Source organism: Ranitomeya variabilis, chromosome 6 (genome assembly GCF_051348905.1).
Source record: "Ranitomeya variabilis isolate aRanVar5 chromosome 6, aRanVar5.hap1, whole genome shotgun sequence".
Taxonomy (NCBI): Eukaryota; Metazoa; Chordata; class Amphibia; order Anura; family Dendrobatidae; genus Ranitomeya; species Ranitomeya variabilis.
The window spans coordinates 190,310,228-190,327,484 of record NC_135237.1 but is presented as its reverse complement, the minus strand read 5'-3'; the positions used below and the strand labels follow the sequence as shown (position 1 = coordinate 190,327,484).

At 41.0% G+C, this 17,257-nt stretch overlaps 1 protein-coding gene across 5 annotated transcripts in view; it reads left to right on the top strand.

Annotated features, from left to right (window-relative positions):
• The window catches only part of LRRFIP2 (LRR binding FLII interacting protein 2), a 195,256-nt gene that overhangs the window by 101,063 nt on the left and 76,936 nt on the right, over positions 1-17,257 (top strand). Inside the window, exons 8-12 of one of the 5 annotated variants that reach the window (XM_077269331.1) lie at positions 1,147-1,188; positions 5,773-5,835; positions 6,977-7,051; positions 10,905-10,952; positions 16,660-16,704. The exons of the other annotated variants lie outside the window; for them this stretch is intronic. Coding sequence (XP_077125446.1) covers positions 1,147-1,188; positions 5,773-5,835; positions 6,977-7,051; positions 10,905-10,952; positions 16,660-16,704 — 273 coding nt within the window. The remainder of the gene's footprint in view (positions 1-1,146; positions 1,189-5,772; positions 5,836-6,976; positions 7,052-10,904; positions 10,953-16,659; positions 16,705-17,257) is intronic. 5 annotated transcript variants of the gene reach the window in all.

Here is a 17,257-nt window from a genome sequence, read left to right as displayed (position 1 = left end):
CTGCAACGTCGCATAGCGACGTGCAATGCACGACGCTAGTGTGAAAGTAGCCTAAACATCTTCCAAGAGCAACTTCTCCCAAAGATCCAGGAGAACCATGTCACAAGGCAAAAGTCATAACTAAGTGGCTTAGTGAACAAAACATTGAAATTTTGGGTCCATGGCCAAGAAACTCCCCAAATCTTAACCCAAATAAGAACTTGTTGTAAATCCTCAAAAGGCTGATGGACAAAAAAATACACAAAAATCGTGATAAATTTCTAGCTCTGATTAGGCAAGAATGGATTGTCACCAGACAGTATTTGGCCCAGAAGCTGATATAAAGCACGCACTGGGCAAATTGCAGAAGTCCTGAAAAATAAGGAACACTGTAAAAATTGATCCTTCACATAAACTCAATGTATTTGTCAATAAAAACGTAAAAACTTATGAAGTGCTTTAATCGACTAAAAGAAATCTTAACACTGAAGTTTCAAGCTTTGTGAACACCAAAATTTGTGTCCGTCTCAATTTTTGGCCATGTCTGAATGCAGGTAAACAGTAGAACTTAATTTTTTTTGACCGCTGCCTAGTAAATGACAATTTATGTTTAGTCTGGTTTTTATTGAAAAGAACTTCAAAACAAACAAGGAACAAAGGATTCAACAACATAAAAAGTATTGAGTACAAAAAAGAAATCTCATATACAACTGTATATCAAGACCTGTAACCAACAAGTCCCGAAATACTATAACTTTCAGGTCAAAATAATTTTCAATCAAGTCCAACAAGATCTGAAAAGAAAAAAAAAAAAATTGATGGCAGATGTAGGTATCCCCTATCCAGGGAGACTGTAGGACCTTTGGTGATACATATGAGGTATCCTCTGCAAGAGAGCGACCCAAACAAGAGGAGCTAGGTCACTCCAAGTAATAATGGTATAAACACGAACGGTAAATGACAATTTGAATGCTGCTTTACGGAATAATAGAAGCAAATGTGCATTTCTGCAGGGGGTTTCTTCACATAAGATATCCATGAGCTGTAATCCTAAAATGGTGACATTCTAAAACTAGAATTCAACAGATTCATCTGCCATACCTTATACCATATCCAATCATATTTATATCAATGTTTCTTACTGCTATTGTCTGATGTGAATTTCAGTATGATTTACCCAAGGATTCATCCAGGAGAAGCATTCACTCTGTATGTAATGAGATTATGTGCACGTGTGACTTCAGTCTTACACTAAACATTTTTTCATTGTGCTCTGAATACTAACACTAGTTTTTCAACTATTGTACCTATCTGTTAAGTATCATCTCTGATTGTGGAGAGTAACATGCTGGTGTGAGGGGACTTATAGGCTATGCAGCGCTCCTCTGGGAAATTAGATATGCATAATCAGAGAGGAAGCAGACTTGAACTCTAGTAACCTCTAGGTAATTAGCAATACTAAGAGTCAAGATCAATTATTTAACCCCTTCCCGACCTGTGACACAGCGTATGCGTCATGAAAGTCGGTGCCAATCCGACCTGTGACGCATATGCTGTGTCACAGAATGATCGCGTCCCTGCAGATCGTGTGAAAGGGTTAACTCCAATTTCACCCGACCTAGAGGAACAGGGGGAGTGGTACTTCAGCCCAGGGGGGGTGGCTTTGCCCCCACGTGGCTACGATCGCTCTGATTGGCTGTTGAAAGTGAAACAGCCAATCAGAGCAATTTGTAATATTTCACCTATGAAAAGTGGTGAAATATTACAATCCAGCCATGGCCGATGCTGCATTATCATCAACCATGGCTGGAAACAGTGATGTGCCCACCGCCACCGATCTCCTCCCCAGTCCTCCGTTCTGTCCCGTACTCCCCTGCGTCCTCCTGTCCGCTCCCCTGTCCTCCTGTCAGCTCCCCCCGTGCTCCGATCCACCCCCCGTGCTCCGATCCCACCCCTTCATACTTACCGAGCCTCCCGGTGTCCGTCCGTCTTCTCCATGGGCGCCGCTATCTTCCAAAATGGCGGGCGCATGCGCAGTGCGCCCGCCGAATCTGCCGGACGGCAGATTCGTTCCAGGTACATTTTGATCACTGTGATAAAACCTATCACAGTGATCAAAATAAAAAAAAATTGTAAATGACCCCCCCCCCTTTATCACCCCCATAGGTAGGGACAATAATAAAATAAAGAAAATATATATATATTTTTTCTCCACTAGGGTTAGGGTTAGGGCTATGGTTAGGGTTAGAACTAGGGTTAGGGCTAGGGTTAGAATTAGGGTTAGGGTTAGAATTAGGCTATGTGCACACAGTGTGGATTTGGCTGCGGATCCGCAGCGGATTGGCCGCTGCGGATTTGTAGCAGTTTTCCATCAGGTTTACAGTACCATGTAAACCTATAGAAAAACAAATCCGCTGTGCCCATGGTGCGGAAAATATGGTGCGGTGTTGTATTTTCCGCAGCATGTCAATTCTTTCCGGATTCCTCAGCGTTTTACACCTGCTCTTCAATAGGAATCCGCATCTGAAATCCGCACAAAAAACACTGGAAATCCGCTGTAAATCCGCAGGTAAAACGCAGTGCCTTTTACCTGCGGATTTTTCAAAAATGGTGCGGAAAAATCTCATACGAATCCGCAACGTGGGCACATAGCCTTAGGGCTAGGGTTGGAATTAGGGCTAGGGTTGGAAATAGGGTTAAGATTAGGCTTGTGGTTAGGGTTATGGTTAGGATTAGGGGTGTGTTGGGGTTAGGGTTGTGGTTAGGGTTGGAATTAGGGTTAGGGTTGTGGTTAGGGGTGTGTTGGGGTTAGGGTTGTGATTACGGTTATGGCTAAAGTTGGGATTAGGGTTAGGGGTGTGTTGGGGTTAGTGTTGGAGTTAGAATTGAGGGGTTTCCACTTTTTAGGCACATCAGGGGTCTCTAAACGCAACATGGCGCCACCATTGATTGCAGCCAATCTTGCGTTCAAAATGTCAAATGGTGCTCCCTCCCTTCCGAGCCCCGATGTGCGCCCAAACAGTGGTTTACCCCCACATATGGGGTAACAGCATACTCAGGACAAACTGGACAACAATTATTGGGGTCCAATTTCTCCTGTTACCCTTGCGAAAATAAAAAATTGTTTGCTAAAACATAATTTTAGAGGAATGAAAAATTATTTTTTATTTTCACGGCTCTGCGTTATAAACTTCTGTGAAGCACTTGGGGGTTCAAAGTGCTCACCACACATCTAGATAAGTTCCTTGGGGGTCTAGTTTCCAAAATGGGGTCAGTTGTGGGGTGTTTCTACTGTTTAGGCACATCAGGGGCTCTGCAAATGCAACGTGACCCCCGCAGACCATTCCATCAAAGTCTGCATTCCAAAAGTCACTACTTCCCTTCCGAGCCCCGACGTGTGCCCAAACAGTGGTGTTCCCCCACATATGGGGTATCGGCGTACTCAGGACAAACTGGACAACAACTTTTGGGTACCAATTTCTCCTGTTACCCTTGTGAAAATAAAAAATTGCGGGCTATAAAATAATTTTTGAGGAAAGAAAAATGATTTTTTATTTTCACAGCTCTGCGTTATAAACTTCTGTGAAGCACTTGGGGGTTTAAAGTGGTCACCACACATCTAGATTAGTTCCATGGGAGGTCTAGTTTCCAAAATGGGGTCACATGTGGGGGAGCTCCAATGTTTAGGCACACAGGGGCTCTCCAAACGCGACATGGTGTCCGCTAACGATTGGAGCTAATTTTTCATTCAATAAGTCAAATGGCGCTCCTTCCCTTCCGAGCCTTGCCGTGTGCCCAACAGTGGTTTGTTACCACATATGAGGTATCAGTGTACTCAGGAGCAATTGCCCAACACATTTTAGGATCCATTTTATCCTGTTGCCCATGTGAAAATGAAAAAATTGAGGATAAAATAAATTTTTTGTGGGGGTTCAAAGTGCTCACTATGCATCTAGATAAGCTCCTTGGGGGGGGGGGGGTCTAGTTTCCAAAATGGGGTCACTTGTGGGGGTGCTCCAATGTTTAGGTACACAGGGGCTCTCCAAACGCGACATGGTGTCCGCTAAAGATTGGAGCCAATTTTTCATTGAAAAAGTCAAATGGCGCTCCTTCCCTTCCGAGCCCTGTCGTGTGCCCAAACAGTGGTTCCCCCCCACATATGGGGTATCGGCGTACTCAGGACAAATTGTGCAATAACTTTTGGGGTCCAGTTTCTCCTTTTACCCTTGGGAAAATAAAAAAATCGTTGCTAAAGATCATTTTTGTGACTAAAAAGTTAAATGTTAATTTTTTCCTTCCATGTTGCTTCTGCTGCTGTGAAGCACCTGAAGGGTTAATAAACTTCTTGAATGTGGTTTTGAGTACCTTGAGGGGTGCAGTTTTTAGAATGGTGTCACTTTTGTGTGTGTTCAGCCATATAGACCCCTCAAACTGACTTAATGGTTTTGTAAATTTCGTTGTAAAAATGAGGAATCGCTGGTCAAATTTTAACCCTTATAACTTCCTATGAAGAAAAAATGTTGTTTCCAAAATTGTGCTGATGTAAAGTAGACATGTGGGTAATGTTATTTATTAACTATTTTGTGTCACACAACTCTCTTGTTTAACAGAATTAAGATTTGAAAATTGCGAAATTTTCAAAATGTTAGCCAAATTTCCATTTTTTTCACAAATAAACGCAAAAATTATCGACCTAAATATACCACTAACATGAAGCCCAATATCTCACGAAAAAACAATCTCAGAATCACTAGGATCCATTGAAGCGTGCCTGAGTTATTACCTCATAAAGGGACACTGGTCAGAATTGCAAAAAACAGCCAGGTCATTAAGGTCAATATAGGCTGGGTCATGAAGGGGTTAAGGATCCTTGCCTCATGACTTAGGAAGTTAGGATAAAAGCCAAACCAGACAATCTGTTTAAAGAAACTTGTTTTAGGGTTTTCTCCCCTCATCAGTGCAAAGCCAGAGGTCTGATTTGTCTGGATGAGAGGCCTCTAATGGGGATTTAAGTCATCTGACAGGGGTCAATGTGAACTCTTTTGATTGCTACATACAATAGGTGGCATTAGAGTTCAAGCCCTTTTCCTTTCTGCAGAAGCAATTTGCATAGTTAATTTCCCAGGGGCACATTGCATGACCTATAAGACTTCTCATACTGGCATGTCACTCTCCACAAGGAGAGATGTTGCCCATTAGATCCCCTTTAAAGGCCTCTCATCCAGCCAGATTAGATATCATGCTTTTCACTGATTAGAAGCAAACACCCCTAAACATTTATCTCCATGTTGTATCTGGTTTGGTTTTTATGGTAAGTTATGTAGAAAGGTTAATTGGTCGATATTGACTTTTAGGATTGCTAATTACAATAGATGGTACTGAAGTTCAAGTCCTCTTCCTCTATGAGGAAGCAATGTGGATATGTGTTATAGATGAGTATGTGGTTATTACTTCAGGTAGCTCTGTATATGTAATTTTTTGGCAAATTGTCTTACTGGCCTTAACACCTAATTTTTTTCTTTTCAGCAAAAAGTGATTAATCTGTATTATTAGTGCCTGAACAGAACACATGTAGTAGATGAGTGTTGGTATTTTAGTTTATTGGAGGGTGGGTGGGATATTATGTATGATGTGATCTTTTGAGTGTTTTCAGTGACAATTATTATCCTCTCTTTCTTTGTGTATTTATATATCAGAGTGTATACACTTGGTTGCTAGGTGTCCTGCCCGTTTGTTGTTTCATAATTTTTAGCAACATTTGGTTATAATGTGATTAGTTAATTTTTTTCACAGAATCATACCTACAACTGTTATGGAAGCCAGAATAAATCCTCTATGTCCAGTAAAGACTTACTGGTTAGTACAGAACATGCTAACAATAGTTGTAGTGAATAACGGTGATTATTTACATGCCAGCGACCATTCCTACTCCTTATGAAGCGCAACAATGACAGCAGTGTACTTCTGATTGTTAGAATGATGCATATGTTCATCGTTGAGGTCTACACGGCCAAATGTGACAGTAGTGGCATACACTGCCTCCAGTCAATAGCTGTGATGCGTCTGTGTTGGGGGTAGATGTCAGTTTGCAACTGAAAAAGTGTCTTAGAATGCCCAAGAATACCTTTGCAGCTGCCATGCACTATATTCATCAGTTGTACCACTTTGGTACGGTTATTATTTCTGGATTGACTAGCAGAAGTGCCAAATGGGTCCCTGTGGCGTACGCTGTTTTATAGATTTGACACCATGCTGCACATGTTAGACACTTTTCCCTACTGCACCTTTTGGTTGGCTTAATTAATTTAGAGCAAAATTTTGCTCAGCTAATTATACTTTTCACTTTTTTTCCCTAATCCATTAAAATGTAAAAAAGCAAAGCAACATTATAAATTGTTTTAAATGAAAAAATGTTTCCACAGCTAATATGCAAACATGCATGTCTCCATTATACCCCCAAACCAAGTCTGTATAGTGTGAGCCTGCAGTCGTGCGGTCATCCGTCCGTCTCGTACTTCTTGCTTGCTTGCTGTAGTATCGGACTACACAGAGGTTAACGTTTACCATTGTAGCTGTAGACACTAAATAGTAGATTGCACAGTTGTTTCTCTTTTGAAGCCTTAAAGACAAATAGATTGTATAGTATATGTAGCTTTATAAAGAATTGTATTAGGATGCTACAAAAGCAGAGAAGAGACAGTAGTTTGGAATCAGAAATGTAATCAGGTTTATATTAGATTGATTTGCCTCAGAGTGAGATAAATAAAGAGCTTGTCCTTTGGACATGTTTCTAATTTTAATGGCAGAAGTGTTTCTGTATGAAGATGTGGTGTATTGCTTCTACTTGAAGGTCATGTTCCTTAGCAGTGCCAGCATTGCTGATTCTAACAAGCACATACTACTGACAGCATAAATTACATTTTATATGACTTATGTATAATGTGCTGAATTCAACATTCTGCAATGTGTAATATGATGTGTTTTATGCCTTTTACAGAGTGGACTTTATCATGATCAGAGGAACTATAGCAGCCTTAAATCTAGCAAGCCCCTCTCCACCTACCACACACGGGTCTGTCACTTTCCTTGGTCTTGTGTGCTGCACTTTGGAGTTACCATCAGAGCTGTGGTGCTGGCATGTTGGGTTAAGCAGTGAAATAAGCGTATAGATAGGATGTATTGCCATACAATGCCTGCAGATGTAGAAGCAGGAGGAAGCTTTCACAGCCAGATGACTGCGGACAGGAAATGCTGTGATTGCTTCTCTTTAAAGTGGGGCTGGTTTAAATAACTGATTATTGCAAAACATGTTTGTTCCAGGAATGGCATGCACCAGAGAAAAGGAAACTAGTTACTTATGTGTCTCCATGTGTCTGTTGTTCTGCCTGCTGATATTTCCCGTAATACACAAGCAACTAACCAGTCTATAAAGTCCTAGTCATGTCAGGTCCAAGTTTAGCGAGAACCCTGGGACATACAGTACAGACCAAAAGTTTGGACACACCTTCTCATTTAAAGATTTTTCTGTATTTTCGTGACTATGAAAATTGTAAATTCACACTGGAGGCATCAAAACTTTGAATTAACACATGTGGAATTATATATTTAACAAAAAAGTATGAAACACCAGAAACTATGTCTTATATTCTAGGTTCTTCAAAGTAGCCACCTTTTGCTTTGATGACTGCTTTGCACACTCTTGGCATTCTCTTGATGAGCTTCAAGAAGTAGTCACTGGGAATGCTTTTCACTTCACACACAAAACCTGTCAGGTATAATAAGTGGGATTTCTTGCCTTATAAATGGTGTTGGGACCATCAGTTGTGTTGTGCAGAAGTCTGGTGGATACACAGCTGATAGTCCTACTGAATAGACTGTTAGAATTTGTATTATGGCAAGAAAAAAAACAGCTAAGTAAAGAAAAACGAGCGGCCATCATTACTTTAAGAAATGAAGGTCAGTCAGTCCGAAAAATTGGGAAAACTTTGAAAGTGTCCCCAAGTGCAGTGGCAAAAACCATCAAGCGCTACAAAGAAACTGTCTCACATGAGGACCGCCCCAGGAAAGGAAGACCAAGAGTCACCTCTGCTTCTGAGGAAAATTTTATCTGAGTCACCAGCCTCAGAAATCGCAGGTTAACAGCAGCTCAGATTAGAGACCAGGTCAATGGCACACAGAGTTCTAGCAGCAGACACATCTCTACAACAACTGTTAAGAGGAGACTTTGTGCAGCAGGCCTTCATGGTAAAATAGCTGCTAGGAAACCCCTGCTAAGGACAGGCAACAAGCAGAAGAGACTTGTTTGGGCTAAAGAACACAAGGAATGGACATTAGACCAGTGGAAATCTGTGCTTTGGTCTGATGAGTCTAAATTAGAGATGTTTGGTTCCAACCACCGTGTCTTTGTGCGACGCAGAAAAGGTGAACGGATGGACTCTACATGCCTGGTTCCCACCGTAAAGCATGGAGGAGGAGGTGTGATGGTGTGGGGGTGCTTTGCTGGTGACACTGTTGAGGATTTATTCAAAATTGAAGGCATACTGAACCAGCATGGCTACCACAGCATCTTGCCGCAGCGGCATGCTATTCCATCCGGTTTGCGTTTAGTTGGATCGTAATTTATTTTTCAACAGGACAATGACCCCAAACACACCTCCAGGCTGTGTAAGGCTATTTGACCAAGAAGGAGAGTGATGAGGTGCTACGCCAGATGACCTCGCCTCCACAGTTACCAGACCTGAACCCAATCGAGATGGTTTGGGGTGAGATGGACTCAGAGTGAAGGCAAAAGGGCCAACAAGCGCTAAGCCTCTCTGGGAACTCCTTCAAGATTGTTGGAAGGCCATTACCGGTGACTACCTCATGAAGCTCATTGAGAGAATGCCAAGAATGTGCAAAGCAATCATCAAAGCAAAAGGTGGCTACTTTGATGAACCTAGAATATAAGACATAATTTCAGTTGTTTCACACTTTTTTGTTAAGTATATAATTCCACATGTGTCAGTTCATAGTTTTGATGCCTTCAGTGTGAATGTGCAATTTTCATAGTCCTGAAAATACAGAAAAATCTTTAAATGAGAAGGTGTGTCCAAACGTTTGGTCTGTACTGTACCTGCTAAGTATGTCCATTGGGTCTTGTAGAGCGGCCTCTTGGCTTCTTTCTGATATGGTGCTGCTGAAGCATCAGTAAGTCGCATCACAATTTTTTCTAAATAACTGTATTTAGCACAAATGTAGCTGTAAGGAAAGCTTTATTTAGTGCGCGTTCACGATGCCCAACGGGACTCTGCTGTCACCTGACGTCTGTCTTGAGTGGATGTCTTTCCGCAACCCGTCCTCCTCCGTCATAGCTGAGACGACTGGCAGCTGCACTATATAAAGCTTACCTTTTGGCTAAATAATGGTATTTAGTAAAATTGGAATATGTAAATTATTTTATTTATTTTATTAAATTTCTTGGGAAACCCCTTCAAAGACCTGCAACAGTTGGGGAGCCTGTAGGAGGTTTTTGCATTGGGCCTATGATTTTCTCGTTTCGCTGCTGGCCTTTGTCAAGGTAACTCATCAGTGCCCAGCTCCCATACTTAAACCCCTTTAACAAGTCATCACTGATTGGTTAAGACTGCACTGCTTGTTACTATAGCACTGAGGCACTCCGGCATGATGCAGAAGCCGCCATTGGTTGCCATAAACTAGACCCTTATGTCTGATAGGCTGGTGGAAATGTATTGATGATTTGATTGGTTGAAGGGGGTTGAATAGAGCTGTGCAGTGCTCCATTAGCTTGACAAAGATGCAGATGTATATTAGGGATCTAACCAGTGCTTGTGTTCTTGTGTTTGTGATGCCATAATAAATGAAGACCATCCTTAATGGATGCTGAAACCTCCTTTTATAACTGATGTTGGTGAGAAATGTCATTACAACCTATGGTGATGGATGCCGTTGTAAAGGTGGCCAAACACATTAGATAGGAGAACTGTTAAACAGATAATTGCCTGGTTCAGCATTGTTAAAGCAGCACGGGTATACTGTACATAATATTAGTCCATATTGGCTTTCAAACTGGCCATACATGTTCCTTGGCGTCAGGCAAAGAGCAAATGACTGGGAATGTTCTGACAGTGCACTTTCCGGGAAAGATTGTAGGCTAGCAACGATCGGATGGAAACTTTAAACAGACACCTTTCCAGATTGACTGTCAGTGGTCACTTAAAGAGATACATTTAATTATTGATTATTGCTAAATTTCACTTTACTATTTTAATTACAATTGTTTGCTTTCATCAAATGTAGTCTGTGTATGGCCTTAAAGCAGCACTCTCATGGATTGTTCTTCATTAAATATGTGTATAGTGTGAGTGTGTTAGTATACTGGTGTACTGCTGCTCTCTCCAGGACCCTGCACCGCTCCTCTTCTATGTCGCCACAGTTGGGACTCGCGGGCTCACTCCATGCTCCAGCTGTGAGCTGGAAGGCTCTTTTATAGTATCAGTCTGTAGCGCTCCATAGGCTTCCATTGTGAAAGTCACTTTCTGGTCATGCAGAGCGCTGCGCTACCTGGAGAGTTTGCAGAGTGACGTCACCGAGAGGAACAGCACAGCGCTGGATCCCAGAAGGACCATCCGTAGGTGAGTATATTAATACCCTCACGCTATACACCATACACACGCATGTAATGAAGAAACATTTTCATGGGACTGCCTCTTTAAACATCGGCATCCATCACAGCCTTTAATGTAAATGCTAGCTGCTATTCCTGCTGTGAACTCCATATGTAAATGAATGTTTGGGGTCTTATTTATTTGTGCTGCACACTAAAGTCCCCAATGTAAACCTAATTATAGCATAGAGTGTATAATTGTGGCATGTCATGTTACTGATGATATGTTTTGATATATCCTTTAAATATATTTTCCATGTAGTCATCCTCTCTATACAGTGACCCTCTCGCCACGTCCAGAAGTTACAGGGTTAGTATTCTATTGGTTATGAAACACAAGATTGCCATTAGAGACTGCTGTCTTCCTACTGACAACAGAGCCATTATACTCATGGATTTATTACACAGTAGCTTAGGGGTAATGCCGTCACACACTTTGTTGTTAAAAGTTCTTAAACAGGTATAAATGTTCACAGAAAATGTGTACAGTAGATTACTTTAATAAGAAATATCTCATTATATGTTGTTTGTACGTCCATCACAAGCTACTGAACAGGAGAGCTTGGCTTGTGGGAGGGATTTAAAGATGTAACGTATGACGGCAGGTTCCTCTTCTTCATTGGCTCAGCTGTCACATCACTGCCTTTATACTTCCCCACTTCTGTGTTCTTACTCTGTTGCGTGTTGCAGTGTTTCATCTTGACAAGTCTTTTTTTTTTTTTTTCTAAAAATTATTTCCTTTCCCATGAACACTTTTGCGTCTATCTCCTATGTAAAAAAAAATCAGATCACCAATTCACAGAACAAATAATGAAATGTGTAAAGTTAAATTATAACCCTACAAGTAATGTACCACACTTCAGAAAGATAAAATGTCTATAAGTTTTATTAGAACTATTTAAAAACACATTAAATCATATTTAAGTATATGTATATCAGGGAAATACAAAACACATATACAGACATAAACTGATAAGGGTAAAGTCAAATAAAAAATCAATGTTTATACTAAGAATGCTCCAAGGCATGTTTCACTCACTGCTTATTCAAGAGGATTGAGAAAGCAATGTGTGAAACGGCATCAGGGTGTTGCCATTCTTTGTGGCATGTGGCCACCTATTATATCTATGATCATGTTCTATTTGTTATTCTATCACGTATAGATGTCAAGCTTTGAATATGCATTGTAAATGGATGGTGTAGCAAAACCAGATGGCCACTTTTGACTAAGAACCAGGAAATGGTTATGTCACACTCTGCTGGGAGAGTTGAGCAGAGTGTGTGCGTTGAAGCTGGTGAGTGCCAGACAAAAATATGAGTTGTAGCTGAGAGAGAGACAAGACATGGTCTCTTTCTGAATGGAGACTGCACGGGTCAGCTGGAAAGCTTAGCAGTCTGATAGTTGGAGTTGCAGAGTACTGTGTGGAAGCTGCAAACCTGTTCAGTGTGAACTGTGTATGGCGTTGAAGACTTCTGTTTGACATTGGAAACTGCTGAAGCTCAGGCTAAAGGAGATACCGAGACTGGTAGGACTGTACCTCTTCTGTGTAGAAAGTTTGCTCCAGGAGAAAGGACTGTAATCTGTTCATTTGCGTCCACATTGACATACATGTACCTGCTGAATGAAAGGTTTATTTGCTGTTATAATTTGTACAGAACAGGCTGTTTTGGTTTTGAATCCCTTGGCTTTTTATGAAAGCAATAGATTTGCACCTATTTGAACTAAACCGCATTGCCTGTGTGAAGGCTACCTAATGCCTACCTGAGAGCATGAATCCTTACAATGGATACTTGATTATTATTTACAACATGCTAATCTGTATGACTTACTATAAACATTGATCTTCAATTTGACATTTTTAAATATCCGTAATATAAATTATAGACATGTAAAAAATAATTATACAAAGAAGAATCATTTCAGAACTTTTTACACCTTTAATGTCATCCATAATCTGTACAAATCCATTAGGAAACAAAATGAAATAATTTTGAGGAGGAAAATAGAAATAAAATTAATGTGGTGTCCTAAGTGTTAACAATCTATATATATAATTGTCTAAGGGTTTTTCCGTCTGTCTGTCTGTCTGTCCTGGAAATCCCGCGTCTCTGATTGGTCGAGGCCTGGCGGCCTTGACCAATCAGCGACGGGCACAGCATGGCGACGATGATGTCATAAAGGTTGCCTCGACCAATCAGCGACGGGCACAGTCTGCCACGAATTCGCCTCGACCAATCAACGACGGGCACAGTATCAACGTAGATGTCATAATGGTTGCCATGGCGACAATGATGTCATAAAGGTTGCCTCGACCAATCAGCGACGGGCACAGTCTGCCGCGAATTCTGGAATCATCATTGTCCATACACTACGGGGACATGCATATTCTAGAATACCCGATGCGTTAGAATCGGGCCGCAATCTAGTTTCTTATAATTGGGGTTGTGTTCAGAATTAGTCTATCACATTAAAACTCTTGATAAATAGTTTGTACACCCTTGCCATCATGTTCATTGATTTTGATTCACCTCATTTAAGGTTTTTCTGTTCTAGTAGGGTTTTCCTGACATTTTCTTAGGGTACCGTCACACAGTGCAATTTTGATCGCTACAACGGCACGATTCGTGACGTTCCAGCGATGCATTTACGATATCGCTGTGTCTGACACGCTCCTGCGATCCGGATCCCCGCTGAGAATCGTACGTCGTAGCAGATCGTTTGAAACTTTCTTTCGTCGTCTAGTGTCCCGCTGTGGCGGCATGATTGCATTGTGTGACACAGGTTGTATACGATGTGCGCACAGTAACCAACGGCTTCTACATCGCAAATACATCATGAAATTATCGCTCCAGCGCCGTGTATTGCAACGTGTGACCGCAGTATACGACGCTGGAGCGATACTTATACGACGCTGCAACGTCACGAATCGTGCCGTCGTAGCGATGAAAATGGCACTGTGTGACGGTACCCTTAGTTGCATTTTACAGCAAAAGCCATGGTCCGTAATCGGCTTATAACACCGCAAAGGAATCTCATTGTAGAAAGTCATCTATCAGGAGAAGGGTACAAGAAAACTAAGACATTAGATATGCCATGGAACACTGTCATGATGGTCATCAAGAAATTTGGCACAACAGTGACATTAACTAGACCTGAATGTGCCTCAAAAATTGATGAAAGGGAGTCTCAACACAAACTAACAGTATTTACTGAGAATATACAGGGGCATCTCACAAAATTAGAGTATCATCAAAAAGTTAATTTATTTCAGTTCTTCAATACAAAAAGTGAAACTCATATATACAGTCATTACAAGCCGAGTGATCTATTTCAGGTGTTTATTTCTGTTAATGTTGATGATTATGGCTTACAGCCATTAAAAACCCAAAAGTCATTATCTCAGTAAATTAGAATACTTTATAACACAAGCTCGAAAAATGATTTTAATATTCGAAATGTTGGTCTACTGAATTGTATGTTCAGTAAATGCACTCAATACTTTTCGAGTCTCCTTTTGCATCAATTACCGCATCAGTGTGGTGTGGCATGGAGGCGATCAGCCTGTGACACTGCCGAGGTGTTATGGAAGACCAGTTTGCTTGGATAGCAGCCTTCAGCTCGTCTGCATTGTTGGGTCTGGTGTCTCTAATCTTCCTCTTGACAATATCCCATACATTCTCTATGGGGTTAAGGTCAGGTGAGTTTGCCGGCCAATCAAGCACAGTGATACTGTTGTTTTTAAACCAGGTATTGGTACTTTTGGCAGTGTGGGCAGGTGCCAAGTCCTGCTAGAGGATGAAATTTTCCATCTCCAAAAAGCTTGTCGGCATCGGGAAGCATGAAAAGCTCTCAAATTTCCTGGTAAACAGCTGCGCTGATTTTGGTTTTGATAAAACACAGTGGACCGACACCAGCAGATGACATTTCTCTCCAAACCATCACTATTTGTGGAAACTTCACACTAGACCTTGGAAATCAAGATCCCAGAATCTGGCGGAAGAGCTGCTTGAGATCTAGTGTGAAGTTTCCACAATCAGTGATGGTGTGGGGAACCATGTCATCTGCTGGTGTAGGTCCACTGTGGTTTATCAAGACCAAAGTCAGCGCAGCCGTCTACCAGGAAATTTGAGAGATCTTCATGCTTCCCTCTGCCGACAAGCTTTTTGGAGATGTAAATTTCATTTTCCAGCAGGATTTGGCACCTGTCCACACTGCCAAAAGTACCAAATACCTGGTTTAAAAACATCACTGTGCTTGATTGGCCAGCAAACCCACCTGACCTTAACCCCATAGAGAATGTATGAGGTAGTGTAAAGAGGAAGATGCTTTCAAAGCAACCTGGGTTTCCATAACACCTCATCAGTACCACAGACTGATCGCCTCCATGCCACGCCGCAGTGATGCAGTAATTAATGCCAAAGGAGCTCCGAACAAGTATTGAGTGCATTTACAGAACATACATTTCAGTAGGCCAACATTTCGGATTTTAAAATCATTTTTAAAGCTGGTGTTATAAAGTATTCTAATTTACTGAGATAATGACTTTTGGGTTTTCATTAGCTGTAAGCCATATTCATCAACATTAACAGAAATAAACATTTGAAATAGATCACTCTGTCTGGCTGTTTTGCATCACCCTTATGTGAATGGTGAACTCTGCTAGGAAAAAGATATCCTCCATCTTTAGATTGTAGAGTTATGCCAGCGACGGTCCTAGTCTTCAATTCTCAAAGAGATATAACCACTCTTCTATGGAAGATACAAAATAGCCAAAAACATTGGCTTTGTTTATCTCTCTAATGGAAATGGGGGGATCTGGCACTAATGCTCCTGGGGTCAGTAGGGGTTTCAACAGCTGGACCCCAACCAATGAACAATTCATTTTATTTTAAACAGAGCCCGTAAGACCAAACTGATAACATAAATGAAGCACATAGCCCTTATAAAAATGTCCGCATTAGTGCTCTAATCATTGCCTCCATTCTGAAAAACTGAAGATAATCAAATATGCTAAATAATGGTGCTTGTAGTACTTTTGGGGTGACCAAGAGGCTCAGTACACTGTTCCGTCATTGGTTGTACAGTCCCCGCTTACCTCACTGGTGATTGATAGGTGGCTTTCCTGGAGTAAGCACCATCTACAAAGAAAGCTCAGTCAAGCCAGTGGTCAATAATCAACAGTGAGAGAGCAGAGGCAGCAATCAGAACACTAAATTTATATTCCACCTACAGGTGCTTCTCACTAAATTAGAATATCATCTAAAAGTTAATTTACTTCAGTTCTTCAATACAAAAAGTGAAACTCATATATTATATAGAGTCATTACAGAGGTGCTGACTCTGGCCTATGTGTGCAAGTCCCATATAGAAGAGACTGAGCCAGTATAACAAAGCTTTCTCATGGGATTGGGAGCCAGGAACCTATGTTCTTTGGATCAGTAGGGCCCTCATCTAATTGATCTGCCTTTATTGCCCTACGAAAAAATAAGCCCATACATAAGCTGTATTTACAATCAAAGCTAATCATAAACCAGCATTTATAAAACTGTTTGTTTCATGATTCTTTCAGTATAAACAGGATGTCACTCACCCATTAAACATGTAAAACTCGTGTTCATGGGGTAAAATCTAATACAGATTGCTCAGTGTGCTTTGTTTACTTTGATCTTCTGTGTTAACATGCATTTAAAGAACTCCCAATTGATAAGTTTGCCAATCAACAGTTGTATCGTGCCGCTACTTGGTCTGTGTAAATGAGAGCAATTTGCCATGGTTTAGAGACAACATGGTTCCTGTAATGCAGTGAGATATTGTATTGTCTATAGTGTAAAGACTACATTTCCAAGGATGAATAAAGTGATTTCTGGGATAGCCAGGCACAGACTTTCTCCTGCCAAATCTACTCTGAGGTTTCTCTCTCTATTTTTTTTAACTAACACAGCAGTAAATACGACTTTAATCTGTAAAATCAGAGGAAGAGTGCAAGGCTCTCAGTAAAATGATGTTTTGTTTGCAGACATCTCCGAAGCTAAGCACTAGTTTGGCCCGAAGTGCCAGTTCGGTTCGTATTTGCAGTCTGCTTGATCCACTTTTGTGAAATGCAGTGAAATTTGACTTATTTGTAGGAATAAAATGTTGGCTTTTGGGAGTTGAATGCAAAATGCTAATCGATGTTGTGTTTCTACTTTGCTTTTTGTAATGTTTCTTATGCTGTTTTATTAAACTGGATAATTAACAATTCAAAATTCAGGCTGCTCCACCTGGACTTACCCAAAAGCTACAGTACCTTACCTGGGAAATCGTTCATTAAACAATAACTTGATTTTGCTGGGAAATAGCTCTTAGACCTGCATCACCATGCTGCCATTATGAGCAACTGTTCCCTGACAAAATCAAGTCATTTGCTTATAATACTGTTCAAAATCATAAGTAGTTAATTCCACGTCATGGCTGCAACCCGGTCGATGATCTTGTTTGACCTTACCATCCGATGACTGCTTGCTCAACTCAGTGAAAGCATGTCTTGGAGATGGCTATGGACATGGCTTGGGCAACTTGCACAACAATAAAGGTTAGCTTTGATTGCTCTGGGGAATGGACTAAGATTGACAGAT